The sequence below is a fragment of the Vespa velutina genome, chromosome 6 (assembly GCF_912470025.1).
Source record: "Vespa velutina chromosome 6, iVesVel2.1, whole genome shotgun sequence".
Classification (NCBI taxonomy): domain Eukaryota; kingdom Metazoa; phylum Arthropoda; class Insecta; order Hymenoptera; family Vespidae; genus Vespa; species Vespa velutina.
The window spans coordinates 9,338,366-9,354,565 of record NC_062193.1 but is presented as its reverse complement, the minus strand read 5'-3'; the positions used below and the strand labels follow the sequence as shown (position 1 = coordinate 9,354,565).

General features: G+C 33.8%; 4 protein-coding genes across 6 annotated transcripts; 2 read left to right on the top strand and 2 right to left on the bottom strand.

Moving 5' to 3' along the window:
• The first annotated feature begins 286 nt into the window (after positions 1–286).
• LOC124949593 (phosphatidylinositol transfer protein beta isoform) lies at positions 287–5,626 on the top strand. Its single transcript, XM_047494915.1, has 6 exons — positions 287–763; positions 1,192–1,222; positions 1,648–1,911; positions 2,046–2,123; positions 2,194–2,574; positions 2,657–5,626. Exons 1-6 carry the CDS (start codon positions 747–749, stop codon positions 2,699–2,701), a joined length of 816 nt encoding a protein of 271 aa, XP_047350871.1. The 5' UTR covers positions 287–746; the 3' UTR covers positions 2,702–5,626.
• On the bottom strand, positions 4,597–6,992 carry LOC124949588 (short-chain specific acyl-CoA dehydrogenase, mitochondrial). The gene is made up of 5 exons (XM_047494906.1): positions 6,423–6,992; positions 6,239–6,341; positions 5,389–6,056; positions 5,098–5,321; positions 4,597–5,005 (listed from the first exon to the last, which is right to left on the bottom strand). The coding sequence occupies exons 1-5, from the start codon at positions 6,442–6,444 to the stop codon at positions 4,793–4,795; spliced, it is 1,230 nt and encodes a 409-aa protein (XP_047350862.1). The 5' UTR covers positions 6,445–6,992; the 3' UTR covers positions 4,597–4,792.
• A 492-nt stretch (positions 6,993–7,484) lies between these two features.
• On the top strand, positions 7,485–10,011 carry LOC124949596 (MAPK regulated corepressor interacting protein 2-like). 2 transcript variants are annotated; one of them, XM_047494919.1, is made up of 4 exons: positions 7,485–7,712; positions 8,282–8,394; positions 8,503–8,628; positions 8,709–10,011. In XM_047494919.1, exons 1-4 carry the CDS (start codon positions 7,708–7,710, stop codon positions 8,783–8,785), a joined length of 321 nt encoding a protein of 106 aa, XP_047350875.1. In that variant the 5' UTR covers positions 7,485–7,707; the 3' UTR covers positions 8,786–10,011. The 2 variants fall into 2 exon arrangements, with proteins under 2 accessions (XP_047350875.1, XP_047350876.1); XM_047494920.1 differs by lacking the exon at positions 7,485–7,712 and adding an exon at positions 7,939–7,964.
• LOC124949587 (myosin-4-like) lies at positions 9,411–12,788 on the bottom strand. 2 transcript variants are annotated; one of them, XM_047494905.1, is made up of 5 exons: positions 11,998–12,788; positions 11,301–11,445; positions 11,078–11,241; positions 10,341–11,018; positions 9,411–10,259 (listed from the first exon to the last, which is right to left on the bottom strand). In XM_047494905.1, exons 1-5 carry the CDS (start codon positions 12,064–12,066, stop codon positions 10,086–10,088), a joined length of 1,230 nt encoding a protein of 409 aa, XP_047350861.1. In that variant the 5' UTR covers positions 12,067–12,788; the 3' UTR covers positions 9,411–10,085. The 2 variants fall into 2 exon arrangements, with proteins under 2 accessions (XP_047350861.1, XP_047350860.1); XM_047494904.1 differs by having other exon boundaries at positions 9,411–11,018.
• Between the last annotated feature and the right edge of the window lie 3,412 nt (positions 12,789–16,200).

The window sequence follows — 16,200 nt, the reverse complement described above, 5'->3', positions numbered from 1 at the left end:
GTAAAAAATCACGAACTATTCGCGTTACTGCATGATATGTAAGTTTCTGATAGACACTGAAAAGAGAAAGAGAAAGATAGATAGATGGATAGATAGATAAATAGGGACGAGAGGAGAGCAAGAGAGAGAGAGAGAGAGAGAGAGAGAGAGCGAGCGCGAGTGAGAGAGGGGGAAGAGAGAGAGAGAGAGAGAGAGATAACAGAGTTTGAACGGATATGACGCAAAATACAAATAGTTCGATTGGTTAGTATCCTTAAATGTGAAATCCTAACGCATTTAATACGCGACTCGTTGATTTACTGATATTTCATACGATTAACTTGCAGACCATATATTAAGTTACTTCTTGATTTTTGAAATGTATCTAATAGAAAAATAATAAAAAGTAATGTGCCCATATATAGTATTTGTATTCACGCATGCGGTTTTCGTATGTGGGCTAGAATGACGTCATAGCCAAAAGAGGGAAAAAGAGAGACATATAAAGAGAGAGGAAGTAAGGATAATAAGTGGTAGGGGAAATTGATGTACACGTGTGCGCAAGTATATGTGCTCCCTGGTTCCCGTGGCCGTGGCATCGTACAGTTCGTAGAGTGGTGGAGTGTGTCAGTTGCTTGGGAAGTCTGCTCTTGTCGTGCATGTCTATGATTACGGGTGGTAAGATAACGCGAGTGATTTTACCGAAGTAAGGGTAGTGGATTTCGATTAAACGAAATTAATACGTACCACATGCACAACTAATTAAGATGCTCATCAAGGAATTGTAAGTCGACCATTTTTTATTCTATTGCATTAGAATTTATATATGAGCGCGATGTGTAATTGCAAAGCCTAAATTTGAAACTAAAGTTTCGGATATGGTTACCGATCTTTAACGGTGTGCGATAATGGAGGGGAGAAGAGACATCTTCACCCTTTACGGCCTCTTAAGGGAAACTTTTCTATGAAAAGAGATAAATATCTTAGTTTTATTATCTAATCTCTTATTCAAAATTTCTGATAATATTGATCTGTTACGGACTTGCTGTTCGGACAAAATTTTCTACTTAATCGTACGTATTTGCACTTATGTATATGCATCTATTCGATGAAGGAAGATCTTTGGTCTCAAGGCCAATTTCTTAAATTTTCTTATTTTCCCATTTTTTAATAGTAATAGCAATAACACAATTTATTACGATTTTGTTTCAGCCGTGTCACTCTACCTTTGACCGTGGAAGAAGTATGTATTTAAATCACTATAAGCTGTAATTATAATTGAGATGTTCTTCTATAATAATACTCTGCAGTTATCTTCAGTTGCAATTCATCTAATTATTATCTCTTGAACATTACTGGCATATTTTATTTGTTAAATTTAATTATGTAGTTTGGTCCGTCTATTAAGAAGACTATGATTAATTAATAATATGTAGTTGAAAGGATAGATATTCTAGTAGGGGACAGAAAGAAAAAGAAAACGAAAAAAAGATACATCATTGCTTTAATAAAAATTCTTTCAATTGCATAATCTAATTTTAAACAATAATTAAATTTTACATAACTTCTATCAACTTTATTTAATTTCTAGGTTTTATTGATTTTTCTATCCATTGTAATAATGAAAATTTATATTAATATTATTTTAACTTTTTTCATTTTCAACAGTACCAAGTTGCTCAATTGTATTCCGTGGCAGAAGCAAGTAAAAATAATACGGGTGGAGGAGAAGGTATAGAGGTTCTAAAAAATGAACCCTTTAAGGATTATCCTCTTCTCGGTGGAAAATATTCTGCGGGTCAATATACATATAAGATTTATCATTTAGCCAGTAAAGTGCCTGCTTTTATTCGTATCTTACTTCCAAAGAATTCTTTGGAAATTCATGAAGAAGCTTGGAATGCATATCCATATTGCAAAACTATTATAACTGTAAATATATATATATATATATTTATATACATCTGTGTGTGTGTGTGTGTGTGTGTGTGTGTGTGTGTGATATAAGAAAATACTTTTTTATCTTATGGAAATTTTATTTTACTTTATATCAATTTTTTTCGCAGAATCCGGGTTATATGAAGGATAACTTTATAATTATGATAGAATCTTTTCATATTGGAGACTGTGGAAATCAGCATAATGTAAGTACTATGATCACACAATAGTAATATTCTTTATGCATTATTTATTGTTTATATATATAATTGGCAGGTTCATGAATTACCCTCTGATAAGCTTAAAATAAGAGAAGTAATACATATAGATATTGCAAATGATTCTATTGCAACTGCTGATTATAAAGAAGATGAAGATCCAACAAAGTTTAAATCACAGAAAACAGGACGAGGTCCTCTTGTAGGCAAAGATTGGATGAACAATATTCAACCTGTGATGACATGTTATAAGCTAGTTACTTGTGAATTTAAGTGGTTTGGGTTGCAAACACGCGTTGAAAGTTTTATTCAAAAAGCAGAGAGACGTCTGTTCACAAATTTTCATAGACAAGTATTCTGCTGGATAGATCGTTGGTATGGATTGACAATGGAGGATATCAGAGCTATTGAAGATAATACTAAAGAAGAATTAGACAGGGTAAAGAGTTGTCTCTTTTGTAAATCGCATAACAATGAATACCCACATTATATCAATGATTTTTTTTTTTTTTTTTTTACAGCAAAGACATCAAGGTGAAGTACGTGGAATGCAAGCTGATGATTGAGGCTTCAAATGCCTCTGTCATAAATGGTTTAAATCAATTTCCTTATACATGTCATACATAGATACATGCGCATACCTATGGATGTATACCCAGACAAACCCTGCCATAGGCGATCCTGCAGGATCGGGACATTTTCCAGAACTTATATGTCTAGATTTAGTGTCTATTACAATTACTTACAATTTTAATTTATTTACATTTACAACCATTTTAGATAAATGTACCTACAGTCAAAGATTGTCATTAGAATATAACTGTTAACATGGAGAACTGATATAAATCGGTCCTATTTAAGTAATGCATAAACTGTGAAAAAAAGAGAATTTGGTTTGTTTAAAACCAATATAGATAAAAAACAGTAATGATTAATAATTTAGTAGTTCGATAATAATATATAATGAAATTTGTCAACAAGCAATTGAAATTGCTTGATACAAAGTACATACAAGGGTAAATGTGATTAGATGTGAATTTAATTTATAGGCAGATGTTTAAAAGGGAGAAAAAAGAAATAAAAAAAGAAAAAGAAGATAATGATTTAGATCTTATCACAGTGAATATGATTTATGTATTTATATAATTAAATTGGGTAGATGAGATACTTTTGCTCTTGTATTCTCAAGCTTACTGGCATATTGTGATGATGTTCTCCAGCATTCCTCAAGGCCTGCACAATGTATTATAATCAGGAAATTAAAGAAATCTATTTTGTTAGAATCACAATACGAATTTCACTAATAATATATTTCTCAGAATGTATACCAATGTTATAATAGATATGGTAGGTTACAAAAAGTGAGGCTCGTGCATTATGCTTTCCATTGAAAAGCAAAGTTGTCCCACATTCTTTATTTAGGACCAAATTGATAGATTTCTGAAACAAATTTGAATACAATAAACTGACATAAGTAATTCATTGTATGGAATTGTGGGATGTATATATTTTATGCAAAACAATAAGAAATTGAAAATATTAATATGACACACATCGAGAGGTTATTACTCTCCGTTTCAATATTTATGACAAAAAGAGAGAGAGAGGGAGGGAGGGAGAGAGAGAGAGAGAGAGCGAGATTGAGAGAGAGAGAGAGAGAGAGAGAGAGAGGAAAGGAAAAAAATTCTCTATTGTATATAAGCAAAACAAATAATAAGCAAAACAAATAATGAAATTCAAATTAAAATGTTTCTTTTGCATTCCAATGGATCTCTATAAAATTATATAAATTTCTTCAAAACAAGTTCTATATGCGCACTCTGAGAATAGTTTGTGCATAGTGAAAGTATTGATGAAAACTGCAGCAATTAAGTAAGGAAAATAGTATGAGGTGTCATTTGCACAAACTAAATATACAGTTTCAAACTTAGGCTAATGTGTAAGATAGACTTTGAAATTTGAGTTTATTTACAATAATAGTTTAAAGAAGGAACAGTATGTGTGTGCATATACATATATATACATATATATATATATATATATATATATATATATATATATATATATATGTATATATATATATATCTATATCTACATCTATAATAAAAATCGGTATACATAAAATTGTTATAAATATTATATGCGCTAATAGTTGAATAAACAAATAATTAATTTACCTTTCGCTATAATATTGATTGCCAAGAAATGAGGTTTATGCTGCTCTGTTGAAACTTTCACTGTATGTTTCAAACCTATAGTTTCTCTATTGAATTCCACTAATATAATAGATTATTTTTGTGGAATTGAACTATACTGTGCGTAATATGTACTACCTGTATTATAACATCCATTACTTAATATGTAGGTAAGCATTAGCTGTTCCTTACGGCAAGCAGAATAGAAATCGTTAATAGAAATTTCTATAATGTTGCCAAGAGTTAACCAGTAAAATACCAGTATATATGTGTAAATGTATGCTGTGCATTAGCACAAATACATATATGCATGTATATTTGTGTCAAATATTTACATAGTCAAAAGCGAATAAAAGTAGAAGGCATGGTATGTGGAACATGTATTGTTTCTTTTCTTATATATCAAAGTATGCCATATAAAAAATATATAAAAATATATAGCTTGTGCGTACAAATTACAATTTAACTGAAATTATATTCTTTTATAAGATTTCCAGCTATAACCAATTTTTGTATTTCTGAGGTTCCTTCATATATTTCTGTAATGCGCGCGTCTCTATAATATCGTTCTGCTGGCATATCAGTGACATAACCCATACCACCCAATATTTGTATACACTGATGTGCACAGAAAGTAGCAGCTTCAGATGCCGATAGTTTTGCCATAGCAGCTTCCTGTATATAATAATATCTTTCTATTTTATAGTTTCTTTTTTTTATATAACTCTAATATAGCTTTATCATTTATGGAAAGAAATGATATATACCTTCGTATATGATTTACCAATATCTTTAAGGTGTGCAGCTCTCCATGTTAATAATCTGGAGCTTTCCAATTTTAAAGCCATATCTGCCAATTTTTGTTGAATGGTTTGTAATTTTGCAATGGGACTTCCAAATGCTTCTCTCTTTGCTGCATATTCCACAGCACAATCGAGAGATGCTTGGGCTATTCCAAGGGCTTGGCAGGCAATACCTATTCTTCCAGAATCTGAAAAGTATATGTAAATTCATGAGAACATTTAACGTTGGATAAACTAAAATGTGGATATACAGACCTAATGTCATCATTGCAATTTTAAAACCCATTCCTGGTTCTCCTAAAATATTTTCTTCTGGTATCTTGCAATCTTCAAATATCAAAGAACAAGTACTGCTACCTCTTATACCCAACTTATTTTCTTTTTTACCTAGGGATAAACCACTTATGGGTTTATCCACTATAAAACTACTTATTCCTTTGTGTTTCTTTGATTTATCTGTGGTAGCAAATAAAATAATAGCTTCTGCTTCATATCCATTCGTTATCCATGATTTAGTTCCATTGATCTCATATTTATTTCCATTTTTCACTGCAGTGGTAGTAGCAGCACCTGCATCCGATCCATTACCAGGTTCGCTCAGAGCAAAGCAACCAACTTTTTGCCCATCTAAAAATGTTCTAATATATTTTTCTTTTTGCTCCGGTGTACCAAACTTTTCAATAGGTCCAAGATACAATGAATTATGTACACTCATTATTACTCCTGTACTGGCGCAACCTCTAGATATTTCTTCCATGGCAATTGCATATGCCAAATAATCTAAGCCAGTTCCACCTAAGTTTTCAGGAATTGCGATACTCATGAGACCAAGCTCGCCCATTTTTTTAATTTGTTCTTTTGGATAAAGATGTTCTTTATCTAATTTTACTGCAATAGGTTTCAGTTCACCTTCTGCAAAGTCTCTATAGATAGGAATGTCAACAAGAATATATAAATATTCTTTCAATCAAATATCTTTTTAATTAATTTACATGCAATTTTATAATAAATGTATTACTGTATGATTATTTATCATGATAAATGTAAATATTACTTGATAAACTTCGTAAACATTAAATGATAATTAGAAACAAATAATGATAACCTGCAAGTTTTATATAACATCTGATGTGTCTCAGGTAAGGAAGAAATTGAAGCGATGCTTCGTGCAGTCAAATAATATGTTTGAAAAACATTGCAGCATTTTCCTGAAGGCAAAAAACGATGGTAAAAAGTCTATGTGATTTGATTGCTAGATTGTTTATATCATAAATATTATCAAAGCTCACCAATTAACCTCAAATTTTGCATTTTGTGAGTATTTATTAATATGTAACTTTAATAAAGTAGTTTGCACAATTATAATAATTAATAGGATTTTTAGAAATAATACAAGTTTATGTCAATGTCAAAATGTCAATTAATGTCAAAATGTATTTACATAGAAATAATAAGGATAATATAAATGCAATAGAATGTAGTTAATTATTTGAAAATATCGGTTTCATTGACACAAATGAAGCGTACGATATCGTTATTTAAAATTAAATTAAAATAAGATGACCATATAAGAACACTCGCGTGGTTCGTTTAACGTTATTTATTCGTTTTTCCTTTCTTACGCGTACCCGAGTTGAAAGTCCAACTCGCCGAACAATTATTATTAGTGAATTGATTTTTATTTCTTTTCTTTTTTCTTTTCTTTTTATTTTTACATGGGACAATATTCAATATATAATTCATGCCACTAACTATGAACTAGTTTAACACGTGTATAGTCATTCAATTAGTCGTCATTAAAATATGACGTCGACGTTGGCTTAAATGGAATAAGTATATTTAGAATACGATAGAAGTAAGGTGTAAGTATATAAGCATATTATTACAAGTATTATACAACAATATTGGATATTTGCAAGAAATCAATTTTCATCTAATATACTTTTTATTATTGTAATTCGAATGTTTATTTAAAAAAAGATATTATATTCATATTATCATTTCAATAATTACGGTGAGAGCATCGTATGTATATGAAAAGTATGTGTGTGTGTTGAATCAAAAATCAAATTTGGCGCGATCTTGTACGATAGATCGATGTGAATTGAATGGGGAAAAAAAAAAAAGAAAAAAAAGGAAGAAAAGGAAATAAAACAGAAAAAATAAAAGGAAATTAATTAATTTGATATCGTGTAAAATCTATTATTTGTGTTTACATTTAGAATGAGAGAAAAGTTGAGTGTTCTAGGATTGTGTGTAAAATAGAAGAATAAAAATAGATTTATTCAGGTCAACGCCTCTCTCGAGATCATTTTCGTTAGTGAGTTTCCTCTCTATGCTAGTCTCGTTGGATCGTGACACGATGATTGTTGACAGCCCCCTTTAGGAAGGAGCTTGTTGGATCTCGCGTGAAAGAAGTGCGATGTCAGTGACATTATTCTTTTAGTAAACGAAAATCTTCAAGATCGTTCTGCAATAGAAACTTTTCTAAGGGAAGAACATTAAAAGTTTATTTCGGTTTCGTTGAACGATTCCGATCGTTTATCATAGGAAGGTATTCGTGATAGTGTAAAAATGAGGTGAGTAAACTTCCCAAAAGCCACTGGCTTCTTGTTCGAACTTCTTTTACACGCCGCTTTTTTTCTCTCCTCTTCTGAATTTCGTTAAAAATTTCGCGATCACGCTTGGCACGACATTATTCTGCAGTTGTATCGGGCGATGTGCCAATACAATTTAACGATATATGCGTCAAAATATACGGACTTGTGGCAAATGTGCGATAGTATATTATGTTGCTGAAGATGAGGGAGAGGCGGGAAGAGATAAAGGCGGTACGTTAGCTGTCATATAGAGACGCCATATTTTTTTGAATGACGTTTCATGTTTATCGTTGATTCTTTCTACGGTAGACACAAGTGTTTTCTTTCGACTCTTATTTTTCCATTGATATTCAATAAATTTAATTAAAATGACAGACGATAATTTTTTTTTCTTTTTTTTTTTTTTTTTTTTTCTTTTTTTCTTTTTTCTTTTTCTCCCCATACAAGATCATACGATGTACATATTAACAAAAGAGATATGATTATTTTATTATTACATTATTATCAGCAGAATTTGATCATAAATATTTTTTTTGGGTTGTTTTTAGCGGAAGATCACAAATAACAGCAATGAATGGAAAAAGGCCATCTTCTATGCCTGTGAAGCATCAAACTGAAACTTTGGCTCAGCATTTCGACCTAATCAAATACATATGTGACTGTATGCACTTAAGATAATCTATCAATGTTCCTTTCTTTTTTTTTTTTTTTTCTTTTTTCCTCATTCTTATCAAAACAAACAAAATAATTATTTTTTTTCTGTTTGTAGCTTGGAATTCCGTATCAAGAGAATTAGACATGTGTTATAATCAACCGCACTTAAATTCTTCGAATTACAGGAATGGTACTTCTGTTACATATTACCAAGAGCGCGAGCCAAATCCCCAACTTAAAGGTAAATAATTTTTCGTCTCTTGTTCTAAAAAACAATTGTACGTTTTAACGTAAAAACTGATCTTTATATTTTCCTTGTAGATTTTGAGCCATTCGATCTTGAAGCCTGGTGGGGACAACGTGTAGTTCAAAGTATTACCAGAAATGCGAGTTCCTAGTGCCAGGCTGAACTTGTTGGCTATAATCGAACATTTTCGAACAGACATAAGAAACAGAAGAGATAATCTCAAAGTTGTAAAAATAACTTTTGTCTTCTCTAGGAACAATGCATCGTATACATTATATAAAAGAAAGAAGTAACGATGGTACACAAATATAGACACACATAAAGACACACGAACATATACACGAACACACAAGTATCCGTTTGAGCGACTTGTGAAACTTTTGATAATGAAAATGGCGGTAGGTAAATATTACGGGAAAACAAAGAGGAAAGGAGAATAGCATTATTTTATGCACATGCTATGAAACAACATTCCTCTCACCTTTGATCTTATTTTAATGCAATGTTATCTTTTACTTCGTCAGTTTAAGAAACACACGTATTATATAAAATTGAAATTTTTACCTTTTCCTAGTTCTAGCGTACGTTATCTTTGTAAGATTCAAGAGACGTAGTAATTAGGAAGATGTTGATGCATGACGAATTATTTATTTTATTTCTCAAAGAAAAATGTAAGTATAGGCACTAGTTTATTCTGACATTAAATTTTCTCTATTATTTAACGTGTTATATATATATATATATATATATATATATATATATATATATATATGTATATATATAAATAACACGCATTTAAATAAATATGTATATAAATAAAAAATAATTCCGCGCGTTTTTTACATTTTTAAAGTAAGATTTATGTGGATAGAAAACTAACTTAATGCACAAAGCATTTAATGGATAATATAAACACGAGTGATAGAAACACGCGGATAGATAGTCTTCAACGTATACTTCTAAGAATTTAACATATACATACACACACACACACACACACACACACAAGGATTTTCACACTAGTTGCATTTTACACTATTAAAGATTTTGCTCTTCTTGGCACTCACGGAAAAGAAAATATTTATGTTAAAATAAAAATAGGAAAAAGATTTTCATTCTAGAATGATTAATATTAATATAAAAGAAAAGAAATGCTATATGCGATTGAAATAGTAGACGTAAATTGCAGAACTATTTCTGCATAATTTTAAATACGTACACAGACGTACCCACGTGCATGCATGCATACATATATACATGTATGTATGACATGTATATGTTTATAATATGTACATCTATGCGTGTATAGTAATTGTATAAGATTAATTGGATAGCGTTTTTAATGACAAAACAAAAATAACGATTAGTAACCTTCTACAATGTGAGAGTTTTTTTTAATTGCCCAATCATCTAGTTATGTTCTTATCAAACTTTTCAACAGTATGTATTATTCAGTCTGCAGCCAAACGTTCGATGCACTCAAAAAATTCATCGTTTCTCAAACATTTGGAATGTTTTCCAATCATAGATCGTGCATGATGTAACGTGTTATATTTTAAACGAGCTACGGTCTCTTCCAAACTTGATAAATTCCTTTCAATGGCACGTTTTTCGCTATTTAACATCTGTTTGATCGATGAAGCTTTTCTTAAGAACAATGATATTGATTTTATGAAAGAATTATTATCGCGCGTTCGAGTACCTACCTTATAGCCAACATTTAATCGTAGAAAATTGCGTATTTCAGTGATCGAAGTTTGCGTATAATTATCACGCTTTCGAGTTAATACCGTCTGAGTGGCACAGTTAATGCCGGTACGCTTGATTTTAATGGACGTCGAAAGATTTTTCAAAAGTATTACGACTTTATCCGGGGAACTTTCCTGATATTTTTCCTCGCAATCCACAATTTCCAATTTTAAGTGCGCCACCTTTGTACCGGTCACAGGCGAATGTTTGATTTTCATTTGTCGATTGTTTGAGAATCCGATCACATATTCGTCATAAAAAATTCCATTTTTATGCGATTCGATGCAGAGCAATTTTTCATCAACGTCGTTGGACACGATGTCCTTACTATCACGATTATATCTCGTTGGAAAAGGTTTTTCTTTGGATTCTTTTCTGTCGTTTATAATCGTTCGATCCTCTTCGAAATCATTTTTGAACGACGTATCGTTTACAACATTTTCTACGCCGTCGTCGTTTCCTTTCGAGTTCGCTTCGTGCTCTGTCCATATTTCATTTCGATTCTCTTTTACGTTATCGTTGACATTTAAATCCCTATAATTATGAGACTCTTCGATTTTGTTTTTTCTCTCATCGATGCTTTCCTTTAAATCTTCTTTCTCTCTTGAAACTTGATTGTCCGATCGAAATTGCGTCTACGATCACAAAAGCTTTTGGAATATTTTGTTTTAGAAAAAATGTATCGAATTTTTACCTTTCGCTTAAGACTCTTCACAATTTCTCGCAGTATTAAATTTTGAGATCTCAATTTATCCGTTTCGCTGTCGCGCCCTTTGTCATTGGCTTTCCAAGTAAACTGTCTCAATTTCTTTATAGTTTCCGCGAAGTGTAGTCCGACTTTGGTCAAATTTTCCACGGCTGTGTGAGGAAGCTGAAAGGTACTTTCAAGAACATGTAAAATCGCGGATCGTACTCACCTTCCGCGGTAAGGCGACACAAGATTTTAACGTCGAGATCGAAGTGCTCCAAAGTTTCCAACAGATTTGCTAATTCGCGAGTTTTCGCTTCAAAGGATTCTTTTCGCGTCGCGTTTTCCTTCGTTTCCTCCTCAAGGCGACGTATCTAAAAGCAGTTTGCTCGATTATACTAAAATGTGGACTGGATGATTAACGACGTTTATGCGAAACGCGACGGAAAATAGATCCAAATAGATGTGTATCTATCGACGTAGTATATCGGAAAATGCATCGTCATCGGAAATTAAATGGAAATTACTCTTTCCGGTTTCCGTTCGATGGAACTCGCGAATCAACCGATCCGACCGGAGAATTCGTTATATTAGATTTCGCAAATTAGATTTCACACCGAGAGGAGCATTTGGTTCGCCTAGATGAAAGACAGAAGATCTCGAGAGTTTTCTATTGAGCAGGCAACGAAATAGTGCACATGGCAAAAAAACTAAAGTAAGGAGGAAGGTACTTTGATCGTACACAGTTACTCGCATACGGTCCACTATTGTAATCGAAATTACATTCTCGGTCTTTGAAATGGAGTCTCATATGAACTTTGTATCCATACCACGAAGAGATTTGGGAGTTACATTTACTTTGCGCTATGAAATATCTATTTCTTTTTCTTCGCTTGGATAGCAATTTGGCAGATTCAAAGATGTACCTTTTCTTTAGCTTTCTCGTAAAAATCGGATAATGCCTCGAGCTTTTTTTCCGTCTCTTCGTTTCGCATGCTTCTCGAAATGCTTTCCCGTTTCTTTTCAAGAGATTCCTCCACGATTTTGATCTCGCTTCTACAACGACGATGATACTTGGTAGATGGATGATATTAAAAAAAGATTTCCCTAGACGTTTTAGCCTAGATATTTTTAAAAAAATTACGAATAAATTTCTTGCGAGTAATTCAATCGAGCGATCGATCTCGAATGATAGCGCGAGCATTTCGTGTGCGAAATAACGAGACGGAGCCATTTACAATTATAGCAGCTCTCTCTCTTTCTCTCTCTCTCTCTCTCTCTATCTCTATCGCGCAATCTACTATCGTAGCGATGTCTCGTATTGCGGCATAAATTATTGCGGGCGTAATCGCGCGGACAAACGATCGCATTGCGCTCGGCTTAATCCTTCGTGTACTACATCGGAATGCGAAATGTCATCTCTCTCTCTCTCTCTCTCTCTATCTCTCTTTCACGACGAGTCAACAAACTAAGGACCATCAACCGTAAACACATATATTCTACGTACGAGTGCGTCTATTTGAATTTGCATCAACTCGCTTTCGATCGAACGGATTCGTCGATGTATTCTCCTTCTTAACGACGTTGTTGTTCTAAAGCTTTTTTCATTTCCCCTGTCCCCTTTTATGATAACGGAAGAGCGCATTATCAAACTCAATGGCGAGTTTGAATTATTCGATCTAGTAGATAAATAGTTCGAATTTCTTTCTCAATAATTGTCTTCCCTTATCTTCTTGTGTCCCTTGCGCGTCGCTATTTATCTGACCGTCCCAACGAAATTTATCACGCGTGTGTTCTATGCTCCGTTTTCTGACTGATGTCAAGGTAGATATTTATGACGATAAATACATCGTGTCTCAGGTTATAAAGATTCCATGTGTTTTATGTGTTTAAACACATGCGAATCCTTTGCACTTTCGACTATCCAAATGGGATGCTCCATATTAATCGACTTAATATTTAAAAAATTTTTCAAGCTTTGTCCGATAATAATATTAACAATAATAATGATGAAAGGGAGGAGATGGTAAGCGCATTTTGCAAAAGAATTCCTTAGGAATTTCATTTATTTGGCCAATTCAAGCTTTATTAAGTACAGAGTTTATCTCTGAACGGACTTTGAGCACGTTTCGAATGGAATTTATTTTACACGGAAACGCGAGCACATAGAGAGACGCTTTTTCACAAGAGTTTGTTTCGCTTTGTTTTATATCACGAACGATTTCGTTTATTGGAACGTGGTTCTACCGCGACCCTCGATTCACGATTGATTTCGGCTGGAAGAAGATTATGACGTGGCCTCGGGGAAAAAATCGAGGAGAAAGATGAAAAAAGAGAAATAGATGAAAGAAAAAAGAAAAAAAAAAGAACGGAGAAATGGAGGAAGAAAAATGGAAATTGCCCTTTGGACAAACAAACCTCGGAACGTTGAAAGATATTACCCGTTGTTGAATTTTTCAAACCGATATTCAATATTATACCGCGAATCGCACGTGCCGATCGAATATACCAGCAATTGAATTTCTCACGGATTCCTTTTACTACAGAAATTCGAGATACTATCCGCTCGTACGAACAACCAACTAACCAACTGGAGGATGAGGAAGGATGAGAGAATGCATGCTCGATCCAGCTCGACTAATCAAGATTAATGGGAATCGAGATGGATCGACGTACTTCCGCCGATTCGTCCGTACCTTTTCTCCGCGACTCTCCGTCGCCGTATGGATGTATGCACAATATGATGATGATTAGTCACATATGTTATACGATTCGTTAATAATTAATCAATCCACTCCGTTTCCGTTTAACTATATGTCAAAAATGGTGTCCGAGTTTTATCTGGGCGCTATCAAATTCTCGATCGATCTCTCGATCTTTCTTCTCGATCAAATGCGCAAGATCTCTTTTTAAAATAACGATTTTTGTTTACCTCATTCGCTCCGCTTCCTTTCGTTCACGCATTGCCGTGCTTTTCCAAAGATCCCTCTCGTTTTCCGTCTCTTTCAACCTTATTCTCATTTCCGTGACCTCTCGCATGCATTCCTCGGCGAATCTTTGAATCTCTGAAGATTAATCGACGATTTCTTTTCTTCTTATCCTTCGATGGGTATATATTGCGGGTATATACGTACGACGGCTCGATATCGAACGAAAAAATATATTACGTGTTTGTGCATTCGTATATTGTGTATTCGCTCTATTCGACCAACAGATCGATTTGATTGCGCTATCAGGTCCAATTTCGTAAACCATGCGAATTGGTTATTATTCCGGACGGTATGCTATCGAAATTACTTCCGATTGCTCCTCGAAGCAACGGAGGTTAACGCTCATTATGTTATTATTTAACGCGAAGATCGTGTCCTACCTTGATTTTCGTGATTCAGACGATCGAACCTTTGCGCCTCTCGATGATTCTGCGATCGTAGTTTCATCACGAAAGCCTCCTGTAATTGGATGAACTTTGCATTTACCTCTTCGAGCTTCCTACGCAATTGCAATGATTCCTGTTGTTCCTTCAAACGATACATTTTAAAAATCAAACCTTTCGATTCGACTTCGCGTTATGCGCCTTTTTCTCGTCGAAAAGAAAAAATATTGACTCCGAATTCGGTCATTCTCTGTCAAGGAGTCGACGTGTAACAACACTGTTTCCCAACGAAATCATTCTCCTCCTTTGCCGCGTAAACAAACATGACGTAATCTTCGAACAGAACTTTCCGATTCGCTTGACGCGACAGATGTACGCGAATGGCTTTTCTCCCTTCTTCTCTCTTTCTCTTTATTCCCTGACAAGCAGTTTTCGCTGGAAGTTGACCGCGATAGAAATTAATCGATCAAAAATAAATCGCGTCTTTTCCGTTCGACTCTTTCGATCTATCGCGCTAAACTCTAATGTCTTTTTACTCGTGTATTTTAATTATTTAAATAAGTTCGCGTCGAACGAACAAGTCGTATCGAAACTTTTTCTTTTATTTTCGTTTCTCTTCTTCTTTTTACTCTTACAGTATCATTTCGCCTTTTATTAAATCGATATACCATTGAAGAATATATTGTTATACGTCGCATAACAATCGATTAGAAAAATGTAAATGACGTGGCCGTTTGACATGCGAAATATGATAAATAACTCGGTCAGTCTCGTCGAGTGAATATATCGCATCGCGTAACGCTTTTTGCTAGAGCATGCTGCAGCCAAAGGGTTAAATATCTTTGTGCATGTAGAGAGAATGTGGACCTCCTCCTTCCCCTTCCCCTCCTCCCTCCTCTTTCTCTCTGTTCGTGATACCTACGTGTCGCATGGAAAAAAAAAAGGGAAAATAATATGGGAAGAATAAAGGATCTTTCCTGTTTCGCACTAATGATCCTACCATTCTCATTTTTCACGATGGAAGCGAAATACGAAGGGGATAACTCTGGAGGGACATCGCGCTGTCCGTTGAACATCCTGGATGTTATAGCCATGTCCTATATCTCGATAACAACAATGTCAGACAAAAATAAACGTACGAGAATCCGCTTCTTGTCGTCGCGTCTACTTTATGTCACGACATTTCCAATGATTTTCGTGAAAAGAGAGAAGGTGAAAGATTGAAAGCCATTGATAGATCCGCTTCGACTAATCATCAAATATGATTGATCACCGGATCGTTATTCATGCCGCTCGATAAAATCCAAGATTATTGTTTTTACGCTCTTACTGTTGGCATTGTTAATCGCATTTATTTTTACGTTTCCGTCTTATTTCGACGGAAATCCCCCGAAAGATTTATCTTTTATCCCCGAGTTTCTTTATTAATCCGCTAAATCGTCCTCATTGTTCGCGATTCGGTTGATCTTTCCTAACGAAAACGACGAGGAACGAGGATATGAACTCGATTAAAAGTTTCAAGACTGATTTCAAGAGCAAAATATGCTTGCATAAAGTTACGAGGGTTTGGACTATCGTGAAAAAACTTTTGGTCACTGGCGGACCGAGAAAGAAAAAGAAGAAGAAGAAGAAGAAGAAGAAGAAGAAGAAGAAGAAAATCGTTCTCCTTTATTATTTCTTTTTCTTTTTGTTTTTGTTTTCTTTTTCGTTCCTCTCCTTTGGGCAAAAAGATTGTCAAAAGAAATACGCTAAAGTT